This window comes from Haemaphysalis longicornis, unplaced genomic scaffold, assembly GCF_048455015.1.
Source record: "Haemaphysalis longicornis isolate Haplotype H1 unplaced genomic scaffold, Haemaphysalis longicornis Haplotype H1 scaffold_1, whole genome shotgun sequence".
NCBI classification, from domain to species: domain Eukaryota; kingdom Metazoa; phylum Arthropoda; class Arachnida; order Ixodida; family Ixodidae; genus Haemaphysalis; species Haemaphysalis longicornis.
The window spans coordinates 142,105,357-142,130,238 of record NW_027526203.1 but is presented as its reverse complement, the minus strand read 5'-3'; the positions used below and the strand labels follow the sequence as shown (position 1 = coordinate 142,130,238).

Here is a 24,882-nt window from a genome sequence, read left to right as displayed (position 1 = left end):
GTTCTTTCAAATTAAACAAAGTTGTATTTTCTCTTCATGGCTCCTTTAAAGGAGTTATATTCGTGACGTCATGCATACAAGAAATGGGGAAGGAAGTTTCACATCATTAATCAGGCTTGTTCAGAGGCATGATGAAGTGGAAGGTGGCTCTTTTAAAGAAAAAGGTGAGGGAATGCAGGTCAGTGTAGTTCGACCAGTCGAGCAGCACTTCTACATACTCCATATATTTGTGCTACTAGAGCGTGGAAACAGGCTAACCCGCACGCACGCTTGTTTTCAGCGCCGGCGCTGGCGCAGTTACAACGAGAATCTTGTGTGGAGGAAAAACCAGACATGATGTGGTGGGGTGCTTGCGAGAAATTGAAGTGCAAACCGGGAGATAATGAAAGCACGGAGGGACACATTTTGGTTAGCAAGGGTAAACTGGCTCCCACCAAAATATTTCAAACACTTAATGAATGGATAAGTATGAAAAAATTATAATGTTGGGACCTCATGCAGTTGGGGGTACTCTATCGACTAACAATCTATCACAAAATTCCCAACCACGCGGGCGTTGCCAAAGCCATGCAGGCCTGACTCTATTGCGCACTGTGATGCCGCGAACAGTCATGGTGGTGTCTTTTGCAACGACTCCGTGCAGCATAAGGATCTCTATTCTGGTTGATGAGAGGTGAAAGAGATGCGGGAAGACGTCGAACACCAGCTCCTAACCACAAGCGGCTGCAGTAGATACAATTCAGAGCAAGGCTGTGTACCTTCGGTGGCCAGGATTTATTGGAGCTTGCGTGCAAATCTGATAGCCAACATATGTCTCAAATCACGGCATCTTCTACGGCATAGCTGCGTCTTCCTATCCCAAGGTCCCTTTTGTGGGGAATCATAACACAGGTTCCTAACGACGAATCAATACATCCCCTCCCTCAGTTAGCCTGTGTTATTATTTTATCTCGGTGTTTCATTTAATTTTGTGTGCTTATTATGAGTGAAAAATACGAATAAAAGAGCTTTAGCTTGACTTGTTCTATTTGCCAGAACACAAAACGAGGCGTACGATGTTTGGCGGAAATTGAAGTTAGCCAATGCGTTGCCACAGTGAAAGCTATGAAAAACTTCAGTTTTGTATTTGAGCTCTTTTCAACCAATTGTTCGCCCGTCCCCATACAGCGGACTTTTAGTTGTCTACGTCACACTGAAGCAGCTGGCAGCCACTGGCGGAGCAAGACAATGGATGCTGTTCTACGTACACAGATATTGGAGGTACGTTCCCTTGGTACTAAAGACGAAGCTAAACATCATATACTCGCCACATTTCACGCTTTCTATATAAGTACTGAGCCCAAACATTGCTGCTGCACACATGTAGCGGGAATTAGTGGAATTTGGGTGGATGTCACTCCCTTCCTTAAAAAAAGTAGGCGTGTAACCCTAAAGCCTCGCAATTTAAAACATGGTCACTCAATTTGCATTTTAAAGGAGCCTTACGGAGCTGAGAAAACGCGCAATCACTTTTGCTCTATACATTTGAACAACAAGGCTAGCAGTTATGGATACGATACAAACGACATAAGCAAAGAAGTGCAAGACAGCATGGGACCCAAAATGAACAGAAAAGATTGAAGCGAAGATATACACGAGGCTTTCCTAAAAATGGGCGGAGGTGATGAGACATACTTAACCACTCATTTTAGCGGCTGTGCTGCAGCAAGTTTTTATCGGTGAAATTTTCTTCCTCGAAGCCATTTTTAATTAGAAAGCATAAAATCGGTGGGTCGAAAAGCGGGCGTTCGTGGTACACAGAAGGTGCACGAAATGGCGTACAGATGGCACGCAAAATGGCAAAAGACAAAAAATAACAAAACAGGGTAACTGGGTTTGAAAAGGAAGTTAGGTAAATTTACGTCCGGGTGGGTTGAACCACCCTCCTACATAATGCGAGACTAGCACGCATCCCAACAGCACCATAGCTCAACAAACCTAGCTTGTGAAGGGGACCTAGTGAATGCGTTGAGGAATTTGGCTTAAAATCATGTGCTAGAGACAGATGCTGGGGTCACGTGTGTGACTATAGAAGCAGCAATTCGGCGAATAGTGAAATAATCGCCTAGCAAGCTCGAGTAGCAAATTACCTTCCCGCTAAATATCCTCTCTTCTTGGCGACGCCAACGCAGTTACGGGCCGAGTCGCAGTAACGGAGAGAATAAGAAAAATACGCAAAGAGAAAATGATCAATCAGAGCAAGTGAATGCGCCGTGGTTTTTTAGTTAGCAACGTGTGGTGGACCCACGTTGTGAGGGAGGCCTACGTGAGTAATCTGAGCCTGTTAATTGCACAAGTGGAAACTTGGGTAGTAGCTAGGTGTGTCCCCACTAAACGCCCCCGTTGCTTAGCAATGCAAACGGGGGTAGCGTAAGAGCAACCAAGAAAAAAAGCGGTTAGGTAAAGGATGCTGACAATGACGGGAGAGCATGTTCGGCAATTGAACACTAACGCTTTCGCAATCAGGACATGTTAAAGAGTGATTAGGAGTCTTTGTAATTATTCCCCGATTCCTTTTATCAGATGCAAGGAAACTGTAGACTTGGTGATGCACGATCCAAACATTGTTGTTAATGTACGGGATATCCTAAGCGACGCCACCATTTTCAGCAGCAATGACAGTGACTTAGGCTGCCGCAGTCAGTTTAAGTCGCTGGCGATGGCATAGCGCGAAAGTGACTCTTCCACGAGTCAACTTCTTCATAGCACTCCTGCGCCTTTTAAAAAACCGGACGCTCCTCCCAATTTGCAGGATGACACCTTTGATGATGGCTGTGATCGCGTTCTGTGCCGTGCTGTTGCCCTACTGCGGTGACGGGCCACGGTGGAAGGAATCCATCGCCACGTATGACCTCACCTGCAAGGCGAACTGGTGGATCAATGCGCTGTACCTTCAGAACTTCATTCATACACCGTCGATGGTACGTCACGTTAATTTTATAGCTTGGTGTACGAAAAAGTGTCGAACGGAGCACTAGCAAAGCTAGTGTAAATTAGCAAACAAAAGAAATATCGGTATATTAGGAGGTGGGGTGCGAATTGAGGAAAATATAGAGCTGAGGCGTTCAATACGAAATATGCACAAGCTGTGCATATTTCATAGAGAAATATTCTCATATTTTACAATTTAATTAAGTGATTTTTCTTTTACACTTAAACTAAAAGAAATTGCATGCAGAACAAATCTGCTTAAAATGTGCTTTTTCCCGAGGTCCATATTGGACTGGACTAATATAACTCATCGCGCGGTGTCTTTTGCGTAGAGCGAAACCTTCGCCGCATGCCTGAAGATGAGGTGATTCATTTCAATATTGTACGCTGTCTTTGTTCGCCGTTGTATAACAGTTCGTGTTACTTTGATTGCTACAGTTTGATTCTGTTTTGTACATACCTGTACTAAGTGTTTTTTTGTGTTTCCCCCCATTGTAATCCCAGCATTGGCGCTATGGGTATCTTGATAAATAAATAAATGTGTGCTTGAGCCTCTAAGGCACGCTATCTGCGCAGGGCACGATGCTCACTATGGCCGAGACTTGCGGCCTGCGGACACGGCGCGGCAAGTTACAGGTGTTAAAAGTAATATAAAAAAATTCCACCGGCAAAACAATTTTTTGCTGAGCAACACACTGCTTTATTCTGGTATAAAGCCTGCTCTTTACAAAAAAAAAAAAAAAACCGGGAATGAGTCATGGCGAACCTTTGTGCAATGCCAGGAACGCCCGCTCTTTTCGGTCCTAGGATGCATGCTTAGCTTAATGGTGGGATTTTGATCGCTGTCTTCGCTCCGACGTTCTTTTGAAGCAGCGTGGGCATTGTTGACGTGGAATTTGGTTTGCACCCCATGTCTTGCGTGCCCTACCGTAAAGCGCAGTGAAAGTAATGGGAAGCTGGCTCGAGTTCAAAACGCGCAATGACTCGTGGGTGCTAAAAAGCTGGTTCCAAATCGATTGTGAAATAAAGGTACCGAACCGACCCTGGGACATGATGGGTATTTTTCACCTGGGCTGAGAAAAAACCACCTGGCCTCGGCCATCCATTAGCTCATGATGGTTGTGTGAACGAGACAAGTCTATTCGTCTCGTTCGCATTGTTCGTCTCGTTCGCCTCGTTTGCACTGGCTTCATCTCGATTTGCAACACCCGTCTTTGAGGGCTCGAACAAAGTAGTTATGCAGTTATATAGGTTGTTAGAACCAGCAGTGAAGGAAACGAAGAGAACTTCGCAAAACCTTGTCCCACATAAGTACTCCTAATGGCCTCGATACACCTTAATAAAATAACACAATGCGATGTTTCTAGCCAAAGAAGATACTAAATCAGTAGACGTTACATTTCAATCATTTTGGTCCCATTGGTCACACGCGCATTATCATCAATAATGCAGTTTCGATGCTTGTTTTGTGGTTTTTAACGACACTGAGCTGTATACTGTATCCAGGATTAGCTTGACGCATGCGCTCAGCGTCTTTGGCGATAACTGCCCGGGTTTTGTGTTTACGGCACGAAATTTTCCACTCAACTAGAGGCTAACAGCTTTGATGTAAAAATTCAAATGACCTCACTGAAACAGGTAGGAGGCAGACGTAATTGAAGCCCGCTGCTGTTTTTTTAGCGTGTGCTTTCTAACGTCCTGCTTACAAATATAGGATGTATGTATAGTAAATATATGAAGGAAGTATATATATCTGGTTGAAAACTTGCAAACTCCATGACGAAACCTTCAAAAAGCGCTACCCTGAAAGATTGAAGACAGACAGATCAAGGGGAGCAGCGCTACTCTCACCTGAAATTTAATCAAGAGAAACGAAGAACGTACAACGTCCCAGTGACCAGATGACGCATGCGTCATAAAAAAAAACAGATAGGGTCAACCCAAATAAACACAATCACAGCTATTATAAAGTGTGCGACTCACTAACTGCCGGTATAGGCAATCTCCTTCGTGTGCAAGAAAATAGAAGCCTGAATAACAGAATTTTCACGTCTCCGGCTTATCTGGAGCGCTTCGGCTATCTCCCTGGCAATTTGGTGCGCATGTTTAAACACAAATTTTGTGTTACCAAATCACGAGGGAGACACAATCATTGCAAAAAAATTCTAAGCTTGGCTTAGAAAATTGACAAAGACTGTACACGCGTAACTACGAATTAGGAGTGCATGCATCACTGCAATACTTGAGTACAATCATCAAGGATCGTAGTGCGAGTATCTGCAATGCTTAAATGAATATAGCTCTGCACCGGGTGAACTGGCACAACGCGACGAGCTTTCGTTAAAAGCGGAAAGGTTCTATTCCTTATGGAGTTTGCTTTAATCCACGAAAAGGGATTTTCTCTATCCTTTCTAACTCATTTTCGCCTCTTCAGGGACAAGAGATGGTTCCACAAGTTGGATTTAGGTCCGAATCCCATGCGTTACCCCCGTAATATTGAGTTGTCAGTACACATGGTAACACATGGTAACACATGACCGAAAGTTACAAGTTGATGCCTTAGTGGTGCCTGTGTCTTGTTAGGAGAACTGCCGTTCTGTTGAAATGAGAGTGTCTCGTCAGCATTGCAGTGCAGTTGAAGAATAAACACGTCATTCATACAGCCACACTGGAGTTTAATTTATTTCGATACGCTTCTACCGATGAGTTTTTAACAGTATGGTGTCTTTATTTCAGTAACGCCTCTAAACTTTGTTAGCAAAAACCGTACGGAATAAGCAACAACACAGAGGGTCCGGTTGCCTAACGTGGTAACTTTTATATTCTTTGCAGTGCTTAAACCACACCTGGTACTCGGCTGTTGACTTCCAGTTTTACATCATATCACCGGTCATTATCTACGCTCTTTACAGGTAAGATGTCCAAATTTGTGCACCCTTGTCTGGGAGGAGTGCATTCGAATAAGTTTTAGCTTTTACAAGCCAGTCTCAACGCGTCGCTCCGCACAACCATTCTCTCCCTAGCGCATACAGACGAGCATGATCTCAACCAGTTTAAGGGACATTGCATAAGTTAAGGCATTTGGCTGCCTGAAAAAATCTGTGTTGTGAAGGTGGTGAGCTGGGCAAAAAGCCTTGAGGCCTCTCAACGACTTCCAAGAGGCACGCGTCATCCTGATGGTTAAATCGGCTCCACAAAATTGTGAACACACCCTTTCGTACTGATAAGCTATTTCGTGAGAGATGTTAAAAATGCCTGTAGGTACTTGATATCACAGCTGCTTCTTGTTTTTTTTTCTCGACTGCATCCATCGAAGAAAGTCGAATTTCAGTACCTGCTGTACTTTGTTTTACTAGGTAGCTCTTAAAAGGAAGCAACCGTGTGTTTTGGAAGCAGCGATTGTCTGTTATAACGGCGTGTGTTTCTCTGAACCACGGACAAAAGTTTGATAACAAAGCCAATTGAGGGAACAGAACATGCAACGTATTACTTGTACGGCGCTTCTTTATGTAAGGTGTGACACAGATGGACAGCGTAGAGGCCCACTAGGCAATGTCGCTTAGCTCCAAGCAGTACAAGTTCGGTGGTGTCAATGCTGCGCCATCAGAATGAGGCGCTCATCCAGGACAACTAGATGCGCGTGCGCTCATGAAAGATGTGTAAATCAAATCTATCTTAGCGGAACAAAAAGTTACAGATGGCTGAGGCACTTTTGTCTGTCTTGGAAATGCTGCACCGCAGATGGAACCACGGCTTTCCTATACTTACATTCGGTATCTGGGACGCCAATATCTGCCTACTTAATTCCCTGAAAATAACTTCTTTACTCCTTAGTAGTTTGGTTATTTAAAACAAACGGTTTCTCTCGTGCAGCTATCCCGCCGAAGTAAAAGTTAGAGCTCGTAGTTGCTGCAAAGTAATGGTGACGCGCGACCGACTTGTCTCCGTCACCGCGCTTTCAAGCTGCGACCAAGCATTTGGAGTATTATTTGGAGTATTTTTGCGTGCCTTTGAATGCTTTTTCTGCTTGAATCTTATATTACAAGCGGTTGCCTTCGTTATTTTTTCAAGGTAGATGAAAATGGTTCGCACGTATGCTTGGTGTTAACTCTGTATCGACGATGGTACCTTGTCGTGAATCTTTCATATGCCAGTTTGTCCCCGTAAATCCACCAGCATGATACACTTTGCCCGCAATCTGGCGACACGGCTTGGACGCACCACTCCATTGTTCCCAGGGGGTCGTCCTGCGAGCGCTGCTTTCTTCTAGATAACTGAGTGAGGGGTTGGGAGGTAAGACGTATACATGGCTCCGCGCGGTCTGTTGCAAAAAGGCGAATGGGGGTAAAGTAGCAGTTCTCACACGTGGATCTGCCATGGACTCCTTGGGCTCTGAAGTAACAGGCGGGAGTACGTCGTCACAGCTGAACGGGAGATAGGAGCAGACACATTTTATTTCTCTCTTATGGGAAAGTTTTCGTCACTCGTGGGTTTTTCCACATGGCTTCGGTATCTGTCTGGATATTTCGCGCACGTACCCGCAGCACCAGGCTCTGAAACGAACATAATGATGCGTGGCAGGAAACGGTTGAAGCGCAGCAGCCTATGCGGCAGAGCCAAGGTTTTGTATTGCTCCAGAAGTGAGGGAAAAATAAAACGCGGGACGGAACAATTCGCACTGTTCTCACATACGCACTATGTATGTACGTGTATGTGCTTTGTGGTGCAAGGACAGCAAACGCCAAAAAGTGCCATTTGGATGATGTCAGGATAAACTTACTGGGCGGTTTTCTGTGTTTCAAATAGTGGGTCTGATATTTTGTTGACTTGTAATTTGTGGGTATGTAACGCCACTAATTAATAGCGTAAAATCGTCAAGGCAGCTGATAATGACGATACTAAATTCTACAAAACAAATATGGATGATCTAAAACAGTGTAAACTAGGATGACAGTGTGAGATAAACAGTCGAGAACGTATTTATGTGCAAACAGTGGTTCGTCTGAAGGGAAGTGTGCTGGGTGCAGTGGTATGTGGTCTGTGTAGAGCTCCGGAAAATGTCTGCGTCCCTTTCACATGCGAGAAGCACTGATGTACAAGATTGACTTTTGTTTCGAATATTCTTCTTCGAAGGCATATGTGAGCGCCATATTTACAGGACGGAGCTTCTGCCGCCTGTTGACTTTGCAGGAAGCCGCTGGTTGGTATTCTTCTCATCTGCCTGCTGTTTCTCGGATCTACGAGCTTCACAGCCTTTTATACAGCCATCAATGACTTCCCAGCGGCGCCTTACATGTCGGACATAACGTACGTATATTTTGAATCAATTTTACACACCAACACCACTGGAATACAAACCACTAGCGGGACCCTTCGAGCGTCCGTACAGAAAGCATTCATTTCCACGCACCTCGCCATAGCGCGTGACAATAGATGTGTCCTGATAGGTGTGAACCATTGGGCGCATGCGATTGTGACATACCTATTGTAGCGCCTAATGGCAAGGTACGCCATGATTTCGCAATAAATACACTTGCATAGCTCGTTTGTTGGCGCCAAAGGTAGAACGGAAACACGGAGTACGCAATTTTTGGTCTACTACAGGAATGTGTGTTCCGGATTAGCATCCTCGCGTATTTGCAGGCTGACCACGAACATGCGTGCCTTTCATGCTTAGGCGTCGATAACGATAACAATAAAACATATAACTTGGCTCTTTACGGTGGTGGGACGGATTGCTTGGTGCTCAAAGCTATGTACTTCCCATGCTATCTAAATTTTTCATTCTTTCGGCTTGAATTTTATGACCACCATACAGTTTAGACAACTATAGACATGAATTGTTACCTGGTGAAACTAAATTCACCACGCTGTGATTTCCCGGTTCCAGACTTACTCTTCAGCGCCCGTGGAACCCCATTAATAATTAGAGACCGCAAGTGTAGCAAGGCTCGTTTCTCTCGCAGGCCCCTGGACAAGCTGAATGACTTCATGGGCAAGGTGTACGTAAAACCGTACTGCCGCATCGGTCCCTTCCTCGTAGGCATGGTGACTGGGTACATTCTTCACCGAACGCAGGGGTCCAGCATCATCCGAAAGGTAAATCCGCCAGCCGGAAGTACTTATGGACTGTCTTTAGCTGGCTGGCCCTAAGAATACTTAAGTCGGTTTGTGTACCCCGGTGAAAGGATGGGAGATGTTATCCAAGCTCTACACGCAACTGTTTTTTAGCAATCATTATGCAATAGAAGCCGCCAACTTTCCTCACAGGCATAACTGGTTTTATGCTTAGACGCGTACCTGTTGCCGCATACCGATGTTAACAGGACGCTGCGTCATGTACTCGCTCCTTTTCAGGCTGCTGACGGTTTGCGCAATGCGTCCAGTATTCCTCCGCCAAAGTGTTGGAAGAAAGATGAAAAGGATATATCACGCGGTACTCTCTCCAGCCGAACTCGCGGTCACACACACACAGCCGACACGAGACGGATACAGAGAATAAACTAATGAAAAGGAGGAAAGGCCGCGTCGACAGCCCTTTCGATCAAGTCGGCCATGGAGAGAGTTTGGGCAAGATTCTTTTAAAGGGGTCCTGAAAGGTGTTTCAAGTACAGCGAAATCGTTAAGTTGGGTGGTCAACGCCATCTGTGCCAAGTATAACATTTTTATGCGCAGCTGAAAGTTCATACTTTCGTTTCAAAGTTTGTTGCCGCGTTCCTACCCTTTCCTGCGTGTTTTTGGGCTCCGCCATCTTCCCGCATGTATGCCATCGATTCTCTCATGTGCGTCCTGAAGCAGTATTCTAGCAATTGGAGGGCTTTGTCTCTCACTTCCGGCGGAGAGAAGCGTAGTCTGCTCAGCGTCGACGGGTCGCGGTGCCGCCTTTGGTTAATTGGTTAATTAGCTCATCCTGCAGCACGCTTAACGCTATCGTGTTCGTCCATATTCATCTTTTTTACTCTATTACCGCCGTTCTTGTTAAGGCGCTACTTAGGCCGACTCGACGACGACACGACGGCGACGCCGACTTCCGATTGGCAGCCCCCGTCGCCACACGACGCCGATGGCGACACGAACACGTCGGCCGATCGAAAGTCCGCGCGGCCGAACGGTCGTGCGGAATCGATCGAGAAGCGAAAACTGCGCCTTGACAACGTTCATGCCGTAATGAATGCGGATTTGTTCTGTTTGTTCTCAGAGTGTAATAAACATAGTATTGTCCACGAAGTAGACACAGCTCAACACTAGCGCTAATGCAACCCGTATTTCGGCTTACGACGCTTCGGCCTGTCGCTTGGCGACAATTCGTATAATTACGTACAATGTGCTGTTGGCCTAGTTAGTGCATATTGCTTCAAGAAAAAGAGTGCTACAAACAACGAAAGAAAAAAACAAAGAACGACGAGACAGATGCGCTTCTGTCTCGTCGTTGTTTGAGTTTTCTGTAATGGTTTTTAGCGCTCTTTTTCTTGAAGACAGTTCGTTTCCAGGAGTTGCGAACTGCGAATTAGTGTGCGACCAGCAGCGCATGTAGAAAATATAAGCCCAGTTAAGAGCAGAAGAGAGACACGGAAGGTTTATCAAGGAATAAGAAATCAATATCGACCAAAGGTTTTAGCGTAAAGCGTAAAACACAAGTATGTATGCACGATTCCCGCAGGGCGAAATCCCAGTCGTAGGCGAAACAGTGCTGTTGCTGGAAATCAGTTATGGTGGGGGCTTTATTTAACCTTGCTGCGCAACTGTCATTCAAAAAATGTTCAGTTAACCTGCCCGCAATCCTTGAAATCGGGTATAAAACATAGATGGGACCAGAGGGTGGGTCTCAATGTAGTATACAGGTTTTCCCGCGCAAGTTCCAGCCTTTTGTAGCGCAGTGGACTAAGGCTTCGCGCACACTAAATTAGAGTCGCAGGTTCAAATTCCGGCTGGCTGTTCCTTTTTCTTTTTTTTCTGCGCGGTCTTTTAAGTGGCACGGTTTGCGAATCGTATCCTCGAATCCAAAACAAAACTTTTTGGTTGAACTATAGAACTACCATATCAAAACGTCAATGAATTGTTAAGTCATAGATAGACATGACTTCTTTAGTTTTACACTCGTCCTTTGTGTACATAAGAAGACAATTGTACTTTCAGTTTATTCATCATCATCAGAAGACGAAATACTGGTGTCTGTATTTTTAAAAAGTTGGCATGTCTTTATATAGGCTAAACATAGTTTCCTCTCGTCCACTTAAAGAAGACACAAGGTAGGCTTGGGGTGGGGGTGGGGATATCGGGCCGCGGCCGGCAGCTAAACCCTCCACGCATCGCAATTGGCCGCACTGAGCACGTAAAAAGATTGAACGAACAGCCTTTACAGAGGAAAGGGGCTCCAGTCTATCAGGAGAAAAAGCGAGGGTGGAATAAGTGTTTTCCACAATCATATGCACAGTCGAACAAAGAGGCAGGCGCACGCGGCCCCAAAACTTACACTACTGTCCCGACACCGCTCGTAATGTCTGTTACGGCGTACTGTTCCGTAATGCCTGTTACGGCGTAATGTCTGTTACTGCCGCGTGCAGATTGCCTGCCCGGGATACCGCTAGCATCTGTGAGCCCTGCTTGGGCAGCCACGTAATCCACAACATTCATGCCTCCTTGTTCTCGCAGCGGTACGTGTACCTGGGCTGGGCGGTGTGTGCACTGCTGATGCTGGGCGTGCTGTACGCCATGTGGCCAGCCAACACGGGCGAGGCCAAACCACCGATCGCCTGGGCGGCTGTGTACGGTGCATTTGCGCGCTCGGTCTGGGCGCTTGGACTGGCCTGGATCATCTTCGCATCGCTGGCCGGATACGGAGGTACGGATCACGCTGCGCTTTCTGCCAAAAGCCGAGAAATTTTCTGTGCCGATTAAAAACGTCTAGAAAATTCTAATCTACATGCTCTTACGCAGATAACGTATGTTGCTTTATATCAGTGCTGGATTTTCAGTATTTCCTTAGACATGATTGGAAACATTTCGACACCCTTATTGCCACAAATTTCAGCGAGCGCGGTTTTCCTTGGCAGTTCATGTTTTCAAGCTCCCGTTGTTGTTCCTGACCATAGAGTGGGCGAAAAACGAGAGCCGCACACGACGCAGTATATTTCAGCCCAAGAATGTCAGGAAGTTCTATGAAACCGAGATCGATTTGACAAGACCCCGCCGCGCGCACACACACAGAATACATCTGGCCGGCTTCAATGCCGCCTGGAATGCCTTACGTTCACCCTCGATGCGTCCATAACAGGTGCAGCAAATGATCAAGGCTTGTGGTGGGATATGGTAGCTCTAAATGTGTGATGGAGCCATATTTTAAAATTTTATTCAAGCGAATAGTCTGGATAGGCTGTCGGAGTCTATGGCTAGGCATCACTCGGCATTTAGAACGTTTATCTGAAAACGGCAGAGAGCTTGGCTCGTTGCGCTTGCGTGTGTTGCTGCAGAATTTCGGCATTTTTTGTCTTCTACCACAACTCAGATACGTACGTACTTCGACTTTTGAATATTGCTTGCTGCTGCGACGAACCCATCAAGTCTTTTAATGAGTGTCACTTTCGGCATAGGAAAAGTTTTTGCATTGAGTAAAGATAAATTTGTAGCGCAAAAGAAAATGGGAGAAAATAGGAGCGACATTTGTAGGAATCTAGGATTTTTGAATAATTAGTCGTGAGTAGCGGCTGTCCGTGTTATGTAAAAATTAAAATTAGTTAAATTGGTGGACAACTCGCCTTTAGGAAGCGCCGTATTCCTTGAGACGCCGAGGATCTTACACATGCTTTTAAAGCGGGAGACACATGCCCGTCCGAGCAATCCGGTTTCCGACCGAGCAATCCGGTTTCCGACGTGGCGCGGCAAAATATCTAGCAGATTGGATGCGTGCCGGAGCGGCCGACGCGGCGGGTCATCCGGCAGCCAAACCGGTTCTCGTGGCGGAGACGCGTGCGGGGATCGAGTGCTTTTCCGGTCATGTGTTCGACCTTTAAATGTCACACACGCAAGTGGTTTTGTACTTTGAGCCTCCGCATCCGGCAATTGCAACCGCGACCTATTGTGCAGCAGTGCGCCAACTTTTAAGGCGCGTTCCCACTTTTTAGATGCAGCGGTGGCGCAGTGCCACGGGCTGTAGTAGAATTGTTCCACGTTCTGTGTGACTCCCGCTCGACCTTTTTCATGTTTGCATAACCATGCTGCCTCTAAAATTCAAGAAAGACACGACGTGCGCGAGAGAGGAACAGGATGAAATTACTGTAAGGGGGATACTAATGATCTGAAGCAGTGCCGGAACCAACGCGGCCGAGGGAGCTGTCATCTAGTGTTCTATGGAAATTGCCACAGTAGGGGAGATTTTCTTTTCTTATCTTGTAGCAGCTCGGCAAGAATGCCTCTCCCATAGGGTGCCGCCTCTGTGCAAGCTCCACTTGGATGGTAATATGCCACGACTACAATTATCTGCTTAGTTAGCGCCAACAGGCTCCATGCTTCTAGTATCGGCTACTACCTGGTAGCTCTGCGCGAAAATTCCTTGTGCTGTCTGTTAGACCGTTAGTTAGACCTTTCTGACGATAAGGCAGAAATCAGAGCTTAAAAATTGGCTGGCGAAGACGATACTCACTAATGCGACATTTGGGCGCAGCAGCAGTGCGCTGAGGCAGCACTCACTCGTGTGTTCTCTCGACGGCAGCGATGATAAGCCTCTGCGTCGGCGCGCGAAGTGCGTCTCAAGAAGGGTACGCGAACTGCGTCTTAAGCGAACCCACATCGTAGTCACGCGCATGCCCCCCTCACATTTACGCCAAGCGTCGCGCTGTCGAGCGCCTCGTGCGGGCACAGCATACTTCCCCTTCCCCTCCGCGGCCACGCAACTGCGGAGAGCGCTGGCTCGCGCCGCCACGGCGAACCGCCCTCCCCTTCCCATTTCGTGACACTCTCCTCCTTTGCTTTCATAAATCGCGCATTTTTAACGCGAAAGTGTTTTATGCCTGGATACACGAAGATTTCACTGACGTCATATCCGTCACGGAAATGACCCCAGTACACCTTTGCCGAAGCGACCCGCCAGCAGGACGTCGTTCGCCAAGCACACCCACAAGACAGCCACCGACCCGCAAATCATTCTCATTTCGCTGCAGATTTCGCTGCACATTTCACTTCGTGTTTTACTTATTCCAATGACAGAGGAATCTAGCACAGTTTTTTCTTTCACTCGTCGGTCGCGCCGTCGTTCACTCGGTTGCACGGACAACGCGGCTCAGCCCAGAGACGGGCGCCAAGGGGCTGTGCCCTAAAAGAAAGTTATTTCTTTTGCAGTGCGCAGCCAGAAGTGTCGAAGACCGGAGATGCCGAGCGGAACGCGTTCCGCTCCCCGCTAGCAGACGACGCTCGCTTTCCTAGCGCAACTCGCAACCGCAGCGCCGCGGTGGCGAGAGTCGCGGCCGGCCGCCTTCTCTCCACGGCAGCGGCGGGGAGATACGGAACTGAAACTAAAGCGTGGCAAACTGTTCGCATGGCGACGCAGTGAAACATCCCCCTCGCGAGGGGCACGATCAAATGCAGAACATTTCCGGGGGCGCACGACGTTAAGTAGTTTGCGTTACGTTAATGTTGTTGCACTTGTGGCAACTGCTGACGAGAGAGCGCTCGTCAGCAGTAAAATTGGCAGCCTCGGCGCACGTTGAGTCCGAGAGAGGGGAGAGAGTGTCCTTGAAACGTGCCTGGGCGCGCTATCGAATGTTGATCGCGCCGATAGCGAAACGTCTGAGCCGGGCATGTCGAGGCGAGCGATGCGGACAACTACGGACGCCAAGAACGGGTGACATCGTGAGTTAAAGAAATGCTCTGCATTTAAAATTCGGTATTTCACATACCAGCGCAAACCTAAGGCCGACCTGAAACGGGTTGAGGGCCGGGCGCACATGAACTAGTGAACGAAGCAAGGGCCTTTGGCGAGGTCTCTCGCTACTGGCTCGATCCCACAGTCGGGGGATTAAATATTAGGCACTTAACCTCACAGTGGTGTTTATGTAGTCCTTTAGTGTTAAGGACTTCCCATTGGGCACTCTTCTCCGGAGTGTCTAAGGCCGTATAGCTGTACCAAGGCAGCGGGAAATCGTATACATGGCTTTCCGGGTTCTCCTGAAGTGCAATTGCCGCAGTGTAAAAGTGCACTAACAGCCGTGTTTAGCTGCATAACATTTTTGAAGGCCTCGGCATTGCTGCCTTGAATATAATATGTACAAACCGCTTGAAATCCTCATCGTTAAGCGTGTTGCGGCACACTGATATACGTGTATACAACATCGTCAAATGCAAATTACAGCCTTTTCCAGTAGGGAAAAATTGGTTCCGTTGACGAGTTTGGCCACAGGGCACACGTATTGGGATAGTAGTGCTAAAGGGCCTCGGCCACTTCTTACTGTGCAAACGCTTGACAAGGTTCAATGAAAGTGGTCTCAGGGAGCGAAGGAAGGCATGTGTGGCCTCTTTGGAGCCAAGTGCGCGATACGAGCTAGAAACGCAAACCGCAAATCTATTGACGCTTCAACTTTCGGGACGCCTGTCTCAAACCGCTAATCAAGATCTAGATATTTCAAGTGGGCTTGCTTCGTTTTTGGATTGCGCCCTACTTCTCAAAATAAACCTGCGCCCTATAGTCATTCAGTAGAAAAGTTAATAAATAGTTTTTGAGAGCGAAAGCAATACTAGTCTACAAAACTAGACTGAACCTTGATATGAAGAACTTTCTGAGCTAGGGAGAAACGCTGGCGCAACTAGGGCCGAACCTGGGTCCTCACGGTTGCAAAGACCGTGCCTTACCGACTATTCCGATCGGGCAAGTTGTTCAACATAAGCAAATTCTTTGGACTTGATATCGCGCTTTGGTAGAGCCGCTGCGACTTCTCTTCGTACGCAATGGTGGGCGCTTGCCTATGGGTAAAATAAATTTGGAAAGCGAAACGGAAACATCGTCTGAAAGGTCTAAAAAATATTCGTGTCGCCAGACGCACTACCAAACACGCGACACATTCCCCAGATTGATCCAACAGGTCATACCGAGTACCTGTAATGGTGTTTGTGCCTAGAGCCATTCTTACATATGCATTTATGGTACACGCTCAGGACCAAACGTTATCTCAACTGCATAGCATTTAAGTAGCAACCGGTAAAACGGGCAAGAGAATGGCTCCTTCCGAAAAAACCTTTCCCCTGATATTCGCTGGTTGGCGCAACCAAGCCGTCTGTGATTTCTTGAATACTTATTGCGTAATGGTGTTCTTTCTCGCGTATGATGATCGTCTGGCATTAAAAACGGTTGGCAGAAATTGCATTACCCTGGCTCTCATAGCTCGTCCCTACACGCAGTACATGGAACAACTTGGCACCTTCTACGTCTTAACGCTATGCGTTGCCTTTTGAGATGGCAGTGTCATTTAATTCCATTCTTTGCTCTTTGCAGCAGTTCCGCGGAGCAAAGATTGATAATAAGGCGAGGAGGACGAGTCGCTGGATGGTGTAGGTCTTGGAAACCAGCAAAAGAAAGAATAGTCTAGCAATCCTACTATACGTTTAATATTGCACATACTCTATCGATAAACAGGGCTTGATCGTTGCCGTTGCCTTTTGCAGGGGTGGTGAGCAAGATACTGTCGTGCAGGGCACTGGTGCCCCTGAGTCGCCTCACCTATAGCGCGTACATCATCCATCCCGTGCTCATGGTCATCTTCTACGGCTCGAGGGAGGAGAGCTTCGACTACTCGCCCTACTTACTGGTGAGTTATTCTCATAGTACCGTCGTGTTCCTTGTAGCAGACTCCCTCACTCATGTTTAACACGACGCCACCTAAAGGTAACTGCAGCTCCTAACCGCCGCGGTGGCTCATTGCCTAAGGCCTTGTGCCGGTGAGCTAAGGACGCACGTTCGATCTCGGCCGTGGCGGTCGTTTAATTGTGGAGAAGTAATACAAAATACCTGAGTATACAGCCTTAGGTGAACGTGACAAATCCACAGGTGGTCTGAAATAATCCGTAACCGTCCGCAACGGCCCGCCTGACACCTCACGTGTAACTTCGGTGCGTAAAACCCCGGGATTAATTATTCATCTTAGTACCCGAATCACGTAAGTTGTTAAGCAGCAAGCCTCTAACTGGACTAAAGCCGAAATTATCATTGTGGTGGGTAGAATAGTCTGGTTTCGAACAAGTCATTTAAATTCTAAAAAATCCAATAAATCCAAGTTGGTCTCTTGGGTAAACAGAAATTTCATTGATTCGCGATTTATGATTACGGACTACACCAGAGCAAGTACTTCGAGAGGTGGAGTGGACGAGGCAATATATGCGCACGCGATAGCGCTTCCCACATGGTGCACCCTCGCGATGGAATGTTAAAAGCTTTGCAAAGTTAAGGCTGTTAAAAAAGCTCTTTTGGTGTTCCCCGCCGCACGCCCCGTCCCCGGCTATACTTTGTTTCATGCTGCGCCATCGCACATTTTCTTTTTCGCGTCATTTTATGAGCGCCTCTGAATAATGCTGCACACTGCTTGCTTATAATCAGGTAGCGTAATGATGGTGTAGGGGAACACATCGAGCAGTGTGACAGCGGCCTTGCTATTATGAGCGTCGCCCTCGAAGAGATTGCTGGGCAATTGCACATTCTAAATGCCTTCAACGGACCTACTTGATTAACAGAATCGACCCAGCCCGCTGAGTTCTCCCCGCGTTCGCAATTCATCACAAATCCCATTTAAAACGGACACGTAACACAGCCAAGACAGACAGAACATTGCGCAACATTGCCGTGGGGCACATTGTGGTCGCGGGGGCGCTTGATGGCATTTGGTGTATTTACGAGAAGCCTCTGGGTTATAAGGATTCCTTAACAGAAGAGGAGGGAGGAAGAATGTCGGACCGAACTGCTTTCCTCAATTTATTACGACAATGTTTTGGGGTTGCCTCGAAGTTCGGTCCTCTCTTTGATATGGCCACAAGGCGTTCGAAAACGCGACAGTAGCCTATTTAACCAATTTAGCGACCCCACATATTCCACAGTATATTCAGAAAGACAACAATAAACTGCTGCTGGATTCGGCCAGCTCGTGCCTTCCAAGTTACGAGATTCTTTGTCGGTATCAAAGCAAGTATGGAGCTTAACTCCCGCAACTTTGAAAAAAATTTCGCTGTGCTACTGCAATGCCAAAATTTTTGTATGTATCTCTCTCGATTTAGCCGTCCTACCATAAGTGAAACGAATCCGTGAGCGAGACGTTAACGCAGGCAAAACATTTCCAAACTACTAAATTTGGTAGCCTACTTCATTCTTATCAACTATGTCCCGCAAACATAAAGCATTAGACGAACTGGAAGCTCAGCAGAAATGCATAACTGATGCTTCTAAATAAATATAGACGTGGGCGTAATTTCGGCAATTGGAAACTAAAAAAAATGCAATAAGAACAATATTTTACCTTCAAAATACAAAAAGAGGTGGCGCGCTATCCTGGAGCTCGTGGCTCGAGCGCCAAGCCAATCAGTGACAAGAGCTGCCAAGAGATTGCGTACCAGCAGTGGGAACGCGGGAACACTGACTTGGACTCAGGAAACCTTGCATTGTGTCTATCACGGGAGGACCGAGACAGGAGGGGAACAGCGTGCGAGGTGGGCCAGGGAGAGACCAAAGGCAGTTACGTGGCAGGGGCTGCAAAATACTCGCGTTTCGACGACACTTGCAGCAAAGCGAGCGAACACGCGCACCATTTTTTTTTTGTTTTTCCCTAAGCAAAATACCAGTAGAAAGTTATAGCACACGGGATAGTCGGTCCTGCAACAATGGTACACGACGCCACGGCTACGTATACCTGTACCCGCCTGCGTAGGCATAGTGTCACCAGTCGGCCACCGCGTGTGCATACGAACCATGAATGGTCCTACGGTTTGCTCCAATTCTTTATTATTACAACGCTTTGTAGAGCACTGCGTCCACACATGGTGTCCGTCGAGGATAGGTGACGCAAAAGAGAGGCAGGAGCTGGGAGCGAAGGCGCGAAGTCCGGAGTCACCGCATTTGTGGCACTGGAGAACCGGACAGACGTCAGTGCCTGGTGCAGGCAAATAGATTTCACAGGGCCTCCTCAGCTAGGCAGGAGCGGAACAGCCCGTGGCTCGCATTCAGTTTCGCCGCCGTTCATTAATGAAACTGCACTCCCACTGCTTGCATGCTGAGGCGCCTCGTCGTCGCCTTCAGGCGGACCACCGTGTCACGAAGGAGCATGCTAGAGGCTATAATCGTTTTAAAACATGATTGGGTCCACTCTCACTACGTGTTTGCGTGTTACCCTGATGTTTCAACAATATGTGACTCCATTGACCTGAATTCGCTTATTCGGGGAGAGGGAATCGCGTGATGCCGTTGGTTGATGACACGCTAACAGTTTTTTGACAAAGAGGCAGCGTTTCCTGTCATGCTTTGTTCATGCACTCCGCAATGTATATTCAACGAGCAAAATATATCTCTCAGAGTATTTAACTTGTTTTACTCTTACTTTTTTCCAGATATATTTCGCCATAGGGAATCTGGTGCTAACATACGGAGCTTCACTAGCCCTCAGCCTCGTCTTTGAGGCACCGATTCTCGCATTAGAGAAAGTGCTTCTCGGTAGAAAGTGAGCCATTCCCCAGAAGAGTGTCAGCCCGTCCGCGCGGCTGCTGCCGCTTCAGCCCTCGTCGGAACCGCCAACCTAGCCGCGCACTGTGATAATCACTGTGCGGATCACCTTGCCAACACACCTACTGACGTCACAGCGGGCGATCCTTCTGAACTATGCTATCACGTGAGCTGGTGTGGTGTGTTCTCTGGTGTGTGGACGGTGCCAGTGCTGCAGTAAAACGGATCCTGAACTCGACGTACCTGCAGCTTCATCGATCAATTATTAGTACAGAAACTTGTGTACTTGCATATTTTAATGCCGAATTGTCTTGGCTTTGCGCGTGCACTCTTTGCGTTACAGTGCACTGCACCTGTATCACTCGGCGTGGCTTGAGTTCCTCTGGCCGGGCTATATAGAGGAACTCAAGGCTTGTCATTCCTACGAGGGGACCTTGCATTTCTTGTACATCTTGAGCGTCACGTGGTTCTGGCATTGCAGAAATCTCAGCGGTACGTTATGTCAAGAGTGCGTCCACTGTTACTTGCTTGTGCGGCATCTTATTTGAACCACAGTATTAACGACAAAGAAATGCGCTCGCTGTGTTTAGCAAATAAAAAAAAGGCAAGTATTTCCACGGAACGAATCACACCTTGCTGGAAATTTGTTTTACGGCCTCCTTTCTCGCTTTTTACAAACGTTCTCGCTCATTTTTGCTTTGCAGCCGACTAAGTTCCTGCCGGCAAATAATCTGGCATGGCACTCATATTGTGTGGCTCCGGAAAGCGTGTTGAATCTTGTTTGCCGCATAGTGTACCAGTTCACGTCTGTTGATGTGAGTGTACAGTGCAGCTTATGAAAAAAATGTTTAGACAGAGATCAGTGTGGAATACTGGTCACATGCTTGAGGCGGCAAAAAGTTTTGCCTTTTCGCGCAGTGTTACGGCAAAGGCAGTGACAATGCACTATGTCTCGTGGATAGCTCTGCAATGGTTTTCAGAGCTACTTGAACACAGCTTCTTTGCATTCAAGATTCAGAGCTTGCCATCGGAGCAAACATAACGTGCAGTGTAAGTGAAATCAAAAGCGACTGATCAAGAGAGAATGGATTATCAGAGAAGGCACGCATTTTAGCTGGCCACTGATTGCACGCACTGCCGTAGTTTGTAAGAGGGCGGGAAGTGCATTTCATCGGCGTTTCAGCATTTTGACACTGAAATATACCAAGCTGTGCAAAAATTCAGTGTTATTTTTATTGTTTTAAATATAAAACGAGCTTTCTAGGGAAAGCTTTATATTTAATACAAGTTTCGCCTCACAGCAACTCTGGGAGATCGTTTTAAAGTGAGGATGTTTTACAAATACCATCGCAGCCATTTCAAACAACTCAACCCAAAATGACTTCCTTTGCCCAAACAATGTAAAATAGGCGCTCCTCACGGCGAACACTTGCGTATAAGTCGCAGGGTAAGGCAACATTTACCCTTTTTGTTCCGAATGTGAGTCTGGGTGGGGCCGGTCCCCCTTGCTTCGAGGCCAGGAGACGAGGCACGTCTTTTATTTAGGCCAATCGAAACACTACGCTCGTACACCAGTGAATGCCAGATATCTCCATGCAGTTCTCGCGAAAATAAACGTCTCGCCAAAGTTAAAGAAAATATTTTGTTTTGCATTAGATTGGATGTGAGCTGTTTGTGACGAAAGTTGTGTCATTTTTCGTTTCCGCAGGGCATTATTAGTATTTATCTGCTTGCGAATCGACTCATTTTGAAGCCTTTGCCTCACCGTGGAAACACGGCCGGACTAGTGGCGTAGACCGAGAAATGGGGAAACCATTTATACCTGTGCATGTTTTCTGCAATGTTTCCTTGAACAATGTAATAGAGAGGTTCTGAGCCTTAAATCAAAATGTTTTAAGAGTTTCATTCAAAGTATTTTACCCAAACATCCCTGACGAGAGAAGTAAGAGTGTTTTTTTAATGCGAAATCAATTCTTAAGACGAATGGCTGGATTTTGTCGGCGCGAGATGAATAGCTACGCTGATTCTAGAAAACCCACAAAGAGAAACCCTGTTACTGTTGCTGAAGTGAAAAAAAAACTGCTCGGTAACCGTTTTACCCACGTTTGCATTTGTTGTTACTGTTGTTGTACCTGTGGTATCATGTACTTAACAATTTCGTTGTGGGTTGGGGCGCCAGGTTTAGGGCTCATAATGAAATACTTGCTTCGATAGAACCAATAAAGTTCTTCTTGCTCTCCGAGCTAATAGGCAGTTCTTAGTAAAAAAGGACAGTGCTACACTGATAAGACGAAGTAATGTTGTGGTCATCGTCGGGAGTAAAAGGAGTATTTCATTTCATTTGATGAAAATGTTAAGAAAAAAGTAAATCACTTAACACACTCCTGATATTTCACTAAACGGAAATGAGAACTTTCGTTAATTTTACGAAATTTTACAGAGGTTTAGTCATAAACAAATGAAATAACTTTGGCGAGATCCACACGGTGACCGCCAACATTCACCTTGTCTCATCTGTGTACAGTGCACCACCTGTTTTAATTATGGTGCACGCTAGGGCACCTCGTGTAAATATTGTAATACGAGACGCATTGACAGTTTTACTAAGGTAATTCATGAATGATCAGACATATACTTTGTTTCACCTAGAGGGTTACAGTGTTTGTTTTGTTGAGCCCCTTCAGATGCACTTTCTGTCGCCGCTATTACCCGTTTTACGGCACAGTTCATGAATCATTCATACTTTGTTGTTCTTGATGCTCGAAAATCACGCAAACGCGTGTATGTTTGTTGGACCAAGGTGCTACAAATGTTAGCACCCTTTCATCAGATTGAAAATAAAGTGTAAGACAGCGACGGCGTGAACGACAGTGATCGCAATCGTCCAAGTTTATGTCATGACTGCGCGCACAAGAAACAGAAGAGGCATTGCGTTTGCTATACCTTTTACCGACGATACCAAGGCTGTTGCAATTTCCTGAGGTGAACCCTGTCGTGACTGCTGATTCACCTGCTAAGTTCAAGAAGAATAACGTGCATGAAGCCAACTCCGGCTGTTTCGCGATGCTCCTCGTCACCTTAATCTGAGTGGTGAGGATATGAGGAGGGATAGCTTGCTTTGATTAATTTAGGGCTTGATAGATAATAGTATCACTTTCATATAAGAATGATGACGTGTGTCATTCCACCAAATAAGCTAATGAATCAATGGTATACAATTAAATTTTTCTGCTCTCAGTCTAAAGCAATGCAGTACCCCCTCCAAGCGGAAGAGACAGCGATCGCGTTCGCCATAGCACATACTCAAGCCAGTGCAATCATCACCGACTCTCAAGTGGCGTGTCGTACGCACATGGCGAAAAGTATCTAAAAAAAGCAATTCAGGTTCCGCCCCGGAATCCCCTTCCCAATTCCTTACTCCGCGGCAGTCAAGCAGCCCATGCATACGCCCAAGGTCTTGAAAACCGGGCACATCTGGAGGACGATGACCAGGAAGATTACCCTCTCACTACTTTCAGCGACATTACGCAACACTGCAGGCTATCCCGATGCACTTCCCCGACAGGAGATTACCCGCTGTTAAAATAACAAGAAGTGACCTTCCGTCAACTCCAAATAAACATGTTCCAACATCCCACGAGACTACACTCCACCCACCCTGCACTCTGTACGCCCGTGCGCAGGCACTGCGATCAAGCGCTACACTCAATCACGTGGCCTGAGAGTTCCAGAATAGCACAGTCTTCAATCCACTTCCCAGTCCTGCGTACGAGCAGTGGGAGAGTGAACTTGCCAGCTCTGACCCGAATAGGCAGCTATGGCTGACCGAACGGGTGAAGACGGCGGGTAGAACATTAGAGCCATGGACTAAGAACCCCGCCTACCTACCAGCTCTTCAGTTTAATAAAGCTTTTTCTTCTCGCTTGTGTCCTTTCCAGCAGGTCAAATAAAATTTTGTTTCTTGCATGAAGCAGCGGTCCTAGGCTGTATTCCCATCTCTGTTTCTCCTCTACCAGCATTCCAATCTTCTTTTAGCCTCCTATACAGCCTTGTATAGTTTACTTGATGTGTGCCCTTAAGCCGTAGGGCTTTGGGTAGGCGAATATTGCCCTCATGTAGACTTGTATACGAACACATTCCAATACAATGTGTGGAATCGTTTCTCTTTCCTTTCCGCAGGTCACACGTCTCGTCATTTTGGCTATACCTCCCCACAAGCTCGTCGTTCTCAAGCCACACGCTCTAGCCTCAGAAGCAAAGCTCCGCCCTTTCATTGAAATTTTATTTAGTAACAGTTATTTTCTCTGCCCCGTACATCCTCTAACGACGTTTTCGATTCCATTTCTTCCTTTAATTTCTTCGTTTCTGTCTGCTTTGCCTGTTTTTCTTGTTATATATTTTGGCTATACAAAAGCCCATAACGCCCGCCCCCCCAGCAACGGGACGGCGTACTCGTCTTGTTCCCACCCTGTCTGTCTTGAAGGGTGCTAAGGTCTGTCAGGAAACCAAGTTGTCGGCGGCTGGATCAACGTGTAGTGGCTTCGCCGTTTGCTGGGTGCGCGTCCTTTATACAAGACACACAGAGTCTACATCCTCTACCGAATTAAGCACGCAAAGTTTGTGTAGTTGTTTAAAGGGACCCTGCAACACTGTCCTACTTTCTTTCGAAATATTAAATGCTTGCCGATCGTAGTGAACCAATACATCCAGTACTTCGATTAGGGGGTCGCAAAGTACCTCACCCAAAAATTACTGCTCTGTGACCATCAGATAACTTTAAAACTTCCTCGAAAGATTTTTCTCTCCTTCCGGGTGTTTCTGTTCTTCGCCCGCTGGAATTACGTCATCAAAGGAATGTAGTGACTACAGGATGGCTCTCCTGCAGATACAGCAATGAACGCATTCTATAGCCACTTAAAGAAGAAAACCACAAAAGCAAAACAGAAATGGAGGGCGTATCTGCTGCGACGAGCAGATCACGAAGTGCTTCCAGACGCGAACGAGAGAGTCAAAGCGGTTATCTAAAGTGTTGCAGAGTCCCTTTAATGGATACTCGGTAGATTGTTCTAGCGCAAAGGACGGGCCGAACGTGTTTTTTTTATTTCTGTGTTCCCTCCTTTCCGCTAGTACAATATAGCCAGCACCCTCCACCTAATTTTAGGTGGCCGGAGTGTAGTGCTGTCACGCCACAAAAACAGGTTTACGATATGCGCCAGCAGAGACCGAGT

General features: G+C 46.8%; 1 protein-coding gene across 1 annotated transcript in view; it reads left to right on the top strand.

Annotated features, from left to right (window-relative positions):
• Positions 1-22,510, top strand: part of LOC144137241 (nose resistant to fluoxetine protein 6-like) — a 121,732-nt gene extending 99,222 nt beyond the window's left edge. The window contains exons 8-15 of the mRNA XM_077669456.1: positions 1,168-1,260; positions 2,792-2,960; positions 5,803-5,882; positions 8,161-8,277; positions 8,937-9,069; positions 11,623-11,812; positions 16,621-16,763; positions 19,543-22,510. Of these exons, the coding sequence (XP_077525582.1) occupies positions 1,168-1,260; positions 2,792-2,960; positions 5,803-5,882; positions 8,161-8,277; positions 8,937-9,069; positions 11,623-11,812; positions 16,621-16,763; positions 19,543-19,656 (1,039 nt within the window). The 3' untranslated portion in view covers positions 19,657-22,510. The remainder of the gene's footprint in view (positions 1-1,167; positions 1,261-2,791; positions 2,961-5,802; positions 5,883-8,160; positions 8,278-8,936; positions 9,070-11,622; positions 11,813-16,620; positions 16,764-19,542) is intronic.
• The last annotated feature ends 2,372 nt before the right edge of the window (positions 22,511-24,882 follow it).